This window comes from Oncorhynchus nerka, linkage group LG19, assembly GCF_034236695.1.
Source record: "Oncorhynchus nerka isolate Pitt River linkage group LG19, Oner_Uvic_2.0, whole genome shotgun sequence".
In the NCBI taxonomy this organism is placed as follows: Eukaryota; Metazoa; Chordata; class Actinopteri; order Salmoniformes; family Salmonidae; genus Oncorhynchus; species Oncorhynchus nerka.
In genome coordinates this window covers 39,063,660-39,076,039 of record NC_088414.1, presented here as the reverse complement: position 1 = coordinate 39,076,039, position 12,380 = coordinate 39,063,660, and the positions used below count along the sequence as shown (strand labels likewise).

General features: G+C 40.3%; 1 protein-coding gene across 3 annotated transcripts in view; it reads left to right on the top strand.

Moving 5' to 3' along the window:
• LOC115117165 (replication protein A 70 kDa DNA-binding subunit-like) overlaps positions 1-10,371 on the top strand; it is a 94,172-nt gene extending 83,801 nt beyond the window's left edge. For all 3 annotated transcript variants that reach the window (XM_065004933.1, XM_065004934.1, XM_065004932.1), the window contains 2 exons: positions 80-166; positions 9,741-10,371. In XM_065004933.1, the coding sequence (XP_064861005.1) occupies positions 80-166; positions 9,741-9,842 (189 nt within the window). In that variant the 3' untranslated portion in view covers positions 9,843-10,371. The remainder of the gene's footprint in view (positions 1-79; positions 167-9,740) is intronic.
• Positions 10,372-12,380: the final 2,009 nt, after the last annotated feature.

Sequence of the window (12,380 nt, the reverse complement as noted above, 5' to 3'; positions counted from 1 at the left end):
ACACACACTGTCTCTCTCGCTCTCTCTCATGCACACACACACATACACACTCTAAACCCTTCCCCTGTCTGTCCATCAGGATGAGGCAGCGTTTGACGAGTTGTTCCAGAAGGTCAACTTCACCACACACATCTTCCGCAACAGAGTCAAGCTGGAGACGTACAACGTGAGTACACACGCACATCTCGAAAAAACACACACACACACACACACACACACACACACGCATATCTAGAAACATACACACATCTAGAAACATATACACGCACACACATACACACACAGTCATGGAGATCGGACCATTACCATAGAAACAGAATCTTATTATGTGGTCATCACTTAGGGAATATGACCAAACAATGCCACTAATGCATTCATTACCTTTAATTAACCACCAATTACTGTTTGTAATTTGCCATCTCATCCTCGTTAGCTTAATTAATCAAATGTTAATTAGCTGCTAATACAAGTTACAACACGTTACCATAGAGACACAATGGTCCAGTGCAGGGCTATTCAACTTGCGGCCCATGGGCCAGATCTGACCCATTTATCATTTTAGAATGGCCAATTCTGAACATTAAGAAAACAAATCAAAAATCCTATATTTAGTGCCAAAAGGAGCCTATTCAGGGCCTTCAATATTCTCAAATGGGAGAATCTGCTTTCCTGTAGTCCCGCCCACTAATTACTGTCAATCAATATCACCCAACATACCAGTTACAGCCAATCAGAGCCACTAACAGGGGTACAGGGTATGTCTGTTCGTCTATCGGATGAGATCGCTACACTCCCTGAGACACCAGGGAGTGGTGATTGAAAAACGTACTTCTTTTCAACATATATGTTATTTTCTTCTCTGATTTGAGCCCAAATAAAACTCTCCATTACCCTGCACTGCGTGACTATCTTCAGTCATCACCAGCACAGATAACTCCCGTGATGTTAAGAGTTTAGCTTTAGGCCTAACTTTGCAACGAGATTTGACGAGTGTAAGTCCCCCACAGAGGTGCTGTAGAACGTTCTCTACTGATACGACAGGAGAGAGACTTCTCCAGCTAAAAGCTGCTCAACTGAGATATGAGTCAAATACTTCCTGTGTAAATAAAAACAAAAGGTGATGCGATGTAAAACGGACAGGAAGTTGAAAACAATGATTGTGATGGTTGTCAACTGTCTTATAATGACAAATGTGTTCCATCATTTCAACAATGTGAAACAGCAAATTAGGCTAATATTAAAGCACTTCAAATTAACTTTTAGGAAACATTTTAATAAAGGAGCTGTGGTTAAGGGCGCTGTACTGCAGCGCCAGCTGTGCCACCAGAGACCCTGGGTTCGCACCCAGGCTCTGTCGTAACCGGCCGCGACCGGGAGGTCCGTGGCCTAGCGTCCCCGGGTTAGGGAGGGCTTGGCCGGTAGGGATATCCTTGTCTCATCGCGCACCAGTGACTCCTGTGGCGGGCCGGGCGCAGTGCACGCTAACCAAGGTTGCCAAGTGCACGGTGTTTCCTCCGACACATTGATGCGGCTGGCTTTCGGGTTGGATGCGCGCTGTGTTAAGAAGCAGTGCGGCTTGGTTGGGTTGTGTATCGGAAGACGCATGACTTTCAACCTTCATCTCTCCCGAGCCCGTACGGGAGTTGTAGCGATGAGACAAGATAGTAGCTACTAAAAACAATTGGATTCCACGAAATTGGGGAGAAAAAGGGGTAAACTCAAAAAAAAAAGAAAAAGCTTTATAAGATTATATTTCTGTTTGTTCATTGTTTTTTACCCCAGTTTTAGGAAGAGTAATCACATGTAGAAAATGTCTAGACCCCCTGTAAATAACCATTTTCAAATCTGGCCCCGTAACAGTATAGTTGAATAGCCCTGGACCTGTGGTATAGTTTATACAGACATATATACGGAGACAGACTATATAAGGCCTGTTAGCTGTTCATATATACGGAGACAGACTATATAAGGCCTGTTAGCTGTTCATATATACGGAGACAGACTATATAAGGCCTGTTAGCTGTTCATATATACGGAGACAGACTATATAAGGCCTGTTAGCTGTTCATATATACGGAGACAGACTATATAAGGCCTGTTAGCTGTTCATATATACGGAGACAGACTATATAAGGCCTGTTAGCTGTTCATATATACGGAGACAGACTATATAAGGTCTGTTAGCTGTTCATATATACGGAGACAGACTATATAAGGCCTGTTAGCTGTTCATATGTACAGACTATATAAGGCCTGTTAGCTGTTCATATGTACAGAGACAGACTATATAAGGCCTGTTAGCTGTTCATATATACGGAGACAGACTATATAAGGCCTGTTAGCTGTTCATATGTACGGAGACAGACTATATAAGGCCTGTTAGCTGTTCATATATACGGAGACAGACTATATAAGGCCTGTTAGCTGTTCATATATACGGAGACAGACTATATAAGGCCTGTTAGCTGTTCATATGTACGGAGACAGACTATATAAGGCCTGTTAGCTGTTCATATGTACAGAGACAGACTATATAAGGCCTGTTAGCTGTTCATATATACAGACATATATACGGAGACAGACTATATAAGGCCTGTTAGCTGTTCATATATACAGACTATATAAGGCCTGTTAGCTGTTCATATATACAGACTATATAAGGCCTGTTAGCTGTTCATATATGCAGACTATATAACAGCCTATATAAGGCCTGTTAGCTGTTCATATATACAGACTATATAAGGCCTGTTAGCTGTTCATATATACAGACTATATAAGGCCTGTTAGCTGTTCATATGTACAGAGACAGACTATATAAGGCCTGTTAGCTGTTCATATATACAGAGACAGACTATATAAGGCCTGTTAGCTGTTCATATGTACGGAGACAGACTATATAAGGCCTGTTAGCTGTTCATATATACAGAGACAGACTATATAAGGCCTGTTAGCTGTTCATTTGTACGGAGACAGACTATATAAGGCCTGTTAGCTGTTCATATGTACGGAGACAGACTATATAAGGCCTGTTAGCTGTTCATATGTACAGACTATATTCGGTCTGTTAGCTGTTCATATATACAGACTATGTAAGGCCTGTTAGCTGTTCATATGTATGGAGACAGACTATATAAGGCCTGTTAGCTGTTCATATGTACAGACTATATAAGGCCTGTTAGCTGTTCATATGTACGGAGACAGACTATATAAGGCCTGTTAGCTGTTCATATGTACAGAGACAGACTATATAAGGCCTGTTAGCTGTTCATATATACGGAGACAGACTATATAAGGCCTGTTAGCTGTTCATATGTACGGAGACAGACTATATAAGGCCTGTTAGCTGTTCATATATACAGACATATGTACGGAGACAGACTATATAAGGCCTGTTAGCTGTTCATATGTACAGACTATATAAGGCCTGTTAGCTGTTCATATGTACGGAGACAGACTATATAAGGCCTGTTAGCTGTTCATATGTACAGAGACAGACTATATAAGGCCTGTTAGCTGTTCATATGTACGGAGACAAACTATATAAGGCCTGATATGCTGTTCATATATACAGACATATGTACGGAGACAGACTATATAAGGCCTGTTAGCTGTTCATATGTACAGAGACAGACTATATAAGGCCTGTTAGCTGTTCATATGTACGGAGACAGACTATATAAGGCCTGTTAACTGTTCATATGTACAGAGACAGGCTATATAAGGCCTGTTAGCTGTTCATATGTACAGACTATATAAGGCCTGTTAGCTGTTCATATATACAGACTATATAAGGCCTGTTAGCTGTTCATATGTACAGAGACAGACTATATAAGGCCTGTTAGCTGTTCATATGTACAGACTATATTAGGCCTGTTAGCTGTTCATATGTACGGAGACAGACTATATAAGGCCTGTTAGCTGTTCATATGTACGGAGACAGACTATATAAGGCCTGTTAACTGTTCATATGTACAGAGACAGGCTATATAAGGCCTGTTAGCTGTTCATATGTACAGACTATATAAGGCCTGTTAGCTGTTCATATATACAGACTATATAAGGCCTGTTAGCTGTTCATATGTACAGAGACAGACTATATAAGGCCTGTTAGCTGTTCATATATACGGAGACAGACTATATAAGGCCTGTTAGCTGTTCATATGTACGGAGACAGACTATATAAGGCCTGTTAGCTGTTCATATATACGGAGACAGACTATATAAGGCCTGTTAGCTGTTCATATGTACAGAGACAGACTATATAAGGCCTGTTAGCTGTTCATATGTACGGAGACAGACTATATAAGGCCTGTTAGCTGTTCATATATACAGACATATGTACGGAGACAGACTATATAAGGCCTGTTAGCTGTTCATATGTACAGACTATATAAGGCCTGTTAGCTGTTCATATGTACGGAGACAGACTATATAAGGCCTGTTAGCTGTTCATATGTACAGAGACAGACTATATAAGGCCTGTTAGCTGTTCATATGTACGGAGACAAACTATATAAGGCCTGTTAGCTGTTCATATATACAGACATATGTACGGAGACAGACTATATAAGGCCTGTTAGCTGTTCATATGTACAGAGACAGACTATATAAGGCCTGTTAGCTGTTCATATATACAGACATATGTACGGAGACAGACTATATAAGGCCTGTTAGCTGTTCATATGTACGGAGACAGACTATATAAGGCCTGTTAGCTGTTCATATGTACAGAGACAGACTATATAAGGCCTGTTAGCTGTTCATATATACAGACTATATAAGGCCTGTTAGCTGTTCATATATACAGACTATATAAGGCCTGTTAGCTGTTCATATATACAGACTATATAAGGCCTGTTAGCTGTTCATATATACAGACATATATACGGAGACAGACTATATAAGGCCTGTTAGCTGTTCATATGTACGGAGACAGACTATATAAGGCCTGTTAGCTGTTCATATATACGGAGACAGACTATATAAGGCCTGTTAGCTGTTCATATATACGGAGACAGACTATATAAGGCCTGTTAGCTGTTCATATGTACAGACATATATACGGAGACAGACTATATAAGGCCTGTTAGCTGTTCATATGTACAGAGACAGACTATATAAGGCCTGTTAGCTGTTCATATATACAGACATATATACGGAGACAGACTATATAAGGCCTGTTAGCTGTTCATATGTACGGAGACAGACTATATAAGGCCTGTTAGCTGTTCATATGTACAGAGACAGACTATATAAGGCCTGTTAGCTGTTCATATATACAGACTATATAAGGCCTGTTAGCTGTTCATATATACAGACTATATACGGCCTGTTAGCTGTTCATATATACAGACTATATAAGGCCTGTTAGCTGTTCATATGTACAGACTATATAAGGCCTGTTAGCTGTTCATATATACAGACTATATAAGGCCTGTTAGCTGTTCATATGTACAGAGACAGACTATATAAGGCCTGTTAGCTGTTCATATATACGGAGACAGACTATATAAGGCCTGTTAGCTGTTCATATGTACGGAGACAGACTATATAAGGCCTGTTAGCTGTTCATATATACAGACATATATACGGAGACAGACTATATAAGGCCTGTTAGCTGTTCATATATACAGAGACAGACTATATAAGGCCTGTTAGCTGTTCATATGTACAGAGACAGACTATATAAGGCCTGTTAGCTGTTCATATATACAGACATATATACGGAGACAGACTATATAAGGCCTGTTAGCTGTTCATATATACAGAGACAGACTATATAAGGCCTGTTAGCTGTTCATATGTACAGAGACAGACTATATAAGGCCTGTTAGCTGTTCATATGTACGGAGACAGACTATATAAGGCCTGTTAGCTGTTCATATATACAGACTATATAAGGCCTGTTAGCTGTTCATATGTACAGAGACAAAATATATGTCTTGTAATTTGGAGTCCCATAGGGTGGCGCAAAATTGGCCAAGTGGCGTCCGGGTTTGGCCGGTGTAGGCCGTCATTGTAAATAAGAATTTGTTCTTAACAGACTTGCCTCGTTAAATAAATTAATAAATATACAATAACACCCAATAGACAAAGCATATTGGTCTAGTTTTTTAATAGAAACAGCATATGGACCCATTGGTCTAGTGTTTTAATAGAAGCAGCATATTGGACCAATTGGTCTAGTGTTTTAATAGAAGCAGCATATGGACCCATTGGTCTAGTATTTTAATAGAAGCAGCATATTGGTCTAGTGTTTTAATAGAAGCAGCATATGGACCCATTGGTCTAGTGTTTTAATAGAAGCAGCATATTGGACCAATTGGTCGAGTGTTTTAATAGAAGCAGCATATGGACCCATTGGTCTAGTATTTTAATAGAAGCAGCATATTGGTCTAGTGTTTTAATAGAAGCAGCATATGGACCCATTGGTCTAGTGTTTTAATAGAAGCAGCATATTGGTCTAGTGTTTTAATAGAAGCAGCATATGGACCCATTGGTCTAGTCTTTTAATAGAAGCAACATATTGGACCAATTGGTCTAGTGTTTTAATAGAAGCAGCAAATTAACCCATTGGTCTAGTGTTTTAATAGACACAGCATATTGGTCTAGTGTTTTAATAGAAGCAGCATATTGACCCATTGGTCTAGTGTTTTAATAGAAGCAGCATATTGGTCTAGTGTTTAATAGAAGCAGCATATGGACCCATTGGTATAGTATTTTAATAGAAGCAGCCAATTGGTCTAGTGTTTTAATAGAAGCAGCATATGGACCCATTGGTATAGTATTTTAATAGAAGCAGCATATTGGTCTAGTGTTTTAATAGAAGCAGCATATGGACCCATTGGTCTAGTCTTTTAATAGAAGCAACATATTGGACCAATTGGTCTAGTGTTTTAATAGAAGCAGCAAATTGACCCATTGGTCTAGTGTTTTAATAGACACAGCATATTGGTCTAGTGTTTTAATAGAAGCAGCATATTGACCCATTGCTCTAGTGTTTTAATAGAAGTAGCATATTGGTCTAGTGTTTTAATAGAAGCAGCATATGGACCCATTGGTCTAGTCTTTTAATAGAAGCAACATATTGGACCAATTGGTCTAGTGTTATAATAGAAGCAGCAAATTGACCCATTGGTCTATTGTTTTAATAGACACAGCATATTGGTCTAGTGTTTTAATAGAAGCGGCATATTGACCCATTGGTCTAGTGTTTTAATAGAAGCAGCATATTGGTCTAGTGTTTTAATAGAAGCAGCATATTGGTCTAGTGTTTTAATAGAAGCGGCATATTGACCCATTGGTCTAGTGTTTTAATAGAAGCAGCATATTGGTCTAGTGTTTTAATAGAAGCAGCATATTGACCCATTGCTCTAGTGTTTTAATAGAAGTAGCATATTGGTCTAGTGTTTTAATAGAAGCAGCATATGGACCCATTGGTCTAGTCTTTTAATAGAAGCAACATATTGGACCAATTGGTCTAGTGTTATAATAGAAGCAGCAAATTGACCCATTGGTCTATTGTTTTAATAGACACAGCATATTGGTCTAGTGTTTTAATAGAAGCGGCATATTGACCCATTGGTCTAGTGTTTTAATAGAAGCAGCATATTGGTCTAGTGTTTTAATAGAAGCAGCATATTGGTCTAGTGTTTTAATAGAAGCGGCATATTGACCCATTGGTCTAGTGTTTTAATAGAAGCAGCATATTGGTCTAGTGTTTTAATAGAAGCAGCATATGGACCCATGGAAGGTGGAAGGTGTTTTATAAAGGTGTTATGTCACCATGGCAGGTGTATTATGAAGGTGTTATGTCACCATGGCAGGTGTATTATGAAGGTGTTATGTCACCATGGCAGGTGTTTTATGAAGGTGTTATGTCACCATGGCAGGTGTATTATGAAGGTGTTATGTCACCATGGCAGGTGTATTATGAAGGTGTTATGTCACCATGGCAGGTGTATTATGAAGGTGTTATGTCACCATGGCAGGTGTATTATGAAGGTGTTATGTCACCATGGCAGGTGTATTATGAAGGTGTTATGTCACCATGATAGGTGTTTTATGAAGGTGTTATGTCACCATGATAGGTGTTTTATGAAGGTGTTATGTCACCATGGCAGGTGTATTATGAAGGTGTTATGTCACCATGTCAGGTGTTTAATGAAGGTGTTATGTCACCATGGCAGGTGTTTTATGAAGGTGTTATGTCACCATGATAGGTGTTTTATGGAGGTGTTATGTCACCATGTCAGGTGTTTTATTGAAGGTGTTATGTCACCATGGCAGGTGTTTAATGAAGGTGTTATGTCACCATGGCAGGTGTTTTATGGAGGTGTTATGTCACCATGTCAGGTGTTTTATGAAGGTGTTATGTCACCATGATAGGTGTTTTATGGAGGTGTTATGTCACCATGGCAGGTGTTTAATGAAGGTGTTATGTCACCATGGCAGGTGTTTATGAAGGTGTTATGTCACCATGGCAGGTGTATTATGAAGGTGTTATGTCACCATGGCAGGTGTTTAATGAATGTGTTATGTCACCACAGCGTTTAATGCAGTTTCCAATTTAGACTCAAGTGCCTAAGTGTCTTAGAAATCGTTTTGAAGTGTGAAGTGCTGAGGATGGAATGGAATAAGTGTGTTTCTGAACGGAATAAATTAGTGTCTGAAGTGAAGTGAATGAAATTAGTGATTTTCATTGTGTGTGTGTGTGTGTGTGGTGTGTGTGTGTGTGTGTGTGTGTGTGTGTGTGTGTGTGTGTGTGTGTGTGTGTGTGTGTGTGTGTTGTGTGTGTGTGTGTGACTAATAGATTTGAGTAGATTGTGATAGTGATGTGGGTGTGGGAGATGTCAAAGGAAAAAGCTGTCACTCTCTCTGATCCACCGGCCGCCCTTTTAAAGAGCACTGTTATTCAATTATAATGAAATCATATTAAATTAGTTGTCATCGACTGTCAAGTGGTCTTGTTCCCCCCTCTCTCCTCAGGTACACTCACAGAGGAAATATTAAATGGAATGATAAATCACATCAGTTAATGGGAAAGTTAGAGACCATTCAGGAGTCAACTCAGCTGAGTCTTCCTGGTTGTCTATGAGCCGTCCCCTGCATCTGTTACTGTGTGATTCAGGAGTCAACTCAGCTGAGTCTTGCTGGTTGTCTATGAGCCGTCCCCTGCATCTGTTACTGTGTGATTCAGGCGTCAACTCAGCTGAGTCTTGCTGGTTGTCTATGTGTCGTCCCCTGCATCTGTTACTGTGTGATTCAGGAGTCAACTGAGCTGAGTCTTCCTGGTTGTCTATGAGCCGTCCCCTGCATCTGTTACTCTGTGATTCAGGAGTCAACTCAGCTGAGTCTTGCTGGTTGTCTATGTGTCGTCCCCTGCATCTGTTACTGTGTGAATCAGGAGTCAACCTTGCTGGTTGCAAATGCGCCATTTCCTGAATAACTCACTGTGTTAATAATGAGTTATTATCATTTGATTTGAAAGGTGAAAAGTCAGATGTGTTGCTGGCCATCTTTAAGTTTGGGTTTTGTTTGTTTCACATCATGAACGGGCTAAAAAAAACAATACTCTCGGCAACCAAGGACCAAATCTCGCTTGAGTGTTGGCCGATTTGTCTGTCCAGGAGACACTAACCAAACACAGGTTAAATACTGATATGTGTAAACACTACTCTCTCTACATCTAGGGGTTCTAACCAAACACAGGTTAAATACTGATATAATGTGTGTTTCAGGATGAGTCCCGTGTGAAGGCCATGGTGATGGAGGTGAAACCAGTGGACCACAGAGAGTACAGCAGGAGACTCATCAGCAACATCAGGAATATGGCCGCCTAAAGAATTCTTACTTTTATTGTGTTACTTTTTATTTTTATTTGACTATTTTTACTTTAATTTATTTAGTAATTATTTTCTTAAGTCTTTTTTGAAAGTGAATTGTCAGTTAAGGGCTTGTAAGTAAGCATTTCACCGTAAGGTTATACTCTATTGTATTCGGAGCATGTGACGAATTTGATTTGATTTAAACATTAACCATTAGAGGGAACAATTCAGAACTGATCTAAGATCAGTGTTTAGGGGAAACTCAACCTCACACCCAGAATTATACACTGAACTGAACAAATTGGCTGCCTAAACACAGAGCCAGCTGACATTCATACTGTCTGGTCCTGTATCTCTACAATTAAGCCACAAAATTGCAGAAACTGAACAAGGATATATTTTATTTTATTTTTCTCCATTTGATCTAATTTACATTTGATTATAGACTAAATAAATAGTCTATATGTCACGTAGAGTAGGCCAGAAGGCCTAACTGAAAAACCTGACCTCTATCAAATAAAAAGATGGCGTAGCCGCAAAAGTACTTCTGTGCAAAGGGTGTTTATTTACATAGTGATTCCTGAACAAAAACAGCCAGTATCCGTTATGAGGACAGCTTAAAAACAATGCTGCCCCCATCAACAGCTAATTCCCAAAATGACTCCCCTTTGAACTGAAAGAGAGGCTCCTTTTGTAGGGGAAGCCCCTCCCATCAGAACATAATCAGCACTAATTAATTAAGCAATTACTTGTTCAAGGCCTTCATTTTCCATTCAGCTAAACATACTAAAGTCTATACATTGCAACACGTTTTTCATGACATAATATACCAATATAACATTTAGAAAATCACATTACTACTGACATGGTGTCTTTCAATGTGTTCATTTACATGAACGAGCCGTTTGGGACAGGCACTACAAAGTCAGCCTGATTGCCTTAGCTCGGGTCCTTATCCCAGCATACCCAGAAGCTACAGAGACGGAGAGAGGAACAGAACCAAACAAACAAGGCGCTCATCCATAACATTGATAAGTGTAATAAACGTTGCTTAAATAAAACATGAACACTTGTTAGTATGCTCTTTATACCATAACCGGGTACTGAGGGGAGGTAAGAGTGAAATGTATGTACTAAGACAGGGATGTTCACTTGTGTGTTGACCCACATTGTTAACTTATCTGATACCGGAGCAGGGAGGTGCGACGAATGTGTGTGTTAGTGTACCAAATGCTGCCTGCGGCCAGTGACAGACTTCTCCGTCACACTATACTTCTGCCATTTAGCAGACACTTTTATCCAAAGTGAATTAGTCTCCATACATTTTATAGATGGATGATCCCAGGATACAAACTCACAACCATTGTCACAGTAAGCGCCATGCTCTACTGACTGAGCCAAGCAGGACCAGTTGGCAGCTAGTTACACTTCTTTTAGACAAAGTCCTTTTGTATGAATACCTTGTAAACATTGTTCATCGTTACAATTCTCCATAGGAAATGCCACGTTATATTTTATTTTGTTTATTTATTTAACCTTTATTTTATCAGGGAGTCTTTTACAGATGAGCCCTGAATTACATAAATTACAGAAAAAAACACACATCAATATGAATACAAAATACAGTGTGTGCAAATGACATAGGATAAGGGAGGCAATAAATAGGCCACAGTGGCGAAATAATTACAATATAGCAATTAAACACAGGAGTGATAGATGTACAAGTAGAGATACTGGGGTGCAAAGGAGCAAAATAAATCAAATCAATAACAGAATGGGGATGAGGTAGTTGTATGGGCTATTTACAGATTGGCTATGTACAGGTGCAGTGATCTGTGTGCTGCTCTGACAGCTGGTGCTTAAAGCTAGTGAGGGAGATATGAGTCCCCAGCTTCAGTGATTTTTGAAGTTCATTCCAGTCATTGGCAGCAGAGAACTGGAAGGAAAGGCGGCCGAAGGAGGAATTGGCTTTGGGGGTGACCAGTGAAATATGCCTGCTGGAGTGCGTGCTACGGTAGGGTGTTGCTATGGTGATCACTGAGCTGAGATAAGGCGTGGCTTTACCTAGCAAAGACTTACATATGACCTGGAGCCAGTGGGTTTGGCGACGCATATGAAGCGAGGGCCAGCCAACGAGAGCGTACAGTTCGCAGTGGTGGGTAGTATATGGGGCTTTGCTGACAAAACGGATGACACTGTGATAGACTGCATCCATTTTGAGTAGAGTGTTGGAGGCCATTTTGTAAATGACATCGCCAAAATCAAGGATCGGTAGGATAGTCAGTTTTACGAGGGTATGTTTGGCAGCATGAGTGAAGGATGCTTCCCCCCTAAGGTGCGGACTCCGGGACGCACCTCAAGAGCATAGGGAGGGTCCGGGTGGGCGTCTGTCCATGGTGGCGGTTCTGGCTCGGGACGTGGACCCCACTCCATGAATGTCCTAGTTCCTCCCCTTCGCGTCCTGGGATAATCCACCCTCTCCGCCGACCATGGCCTAATAGTCCTCACCCAGATCCCCACATAACTGAGGAGCCGCTCGTAACAGAGGGGCAG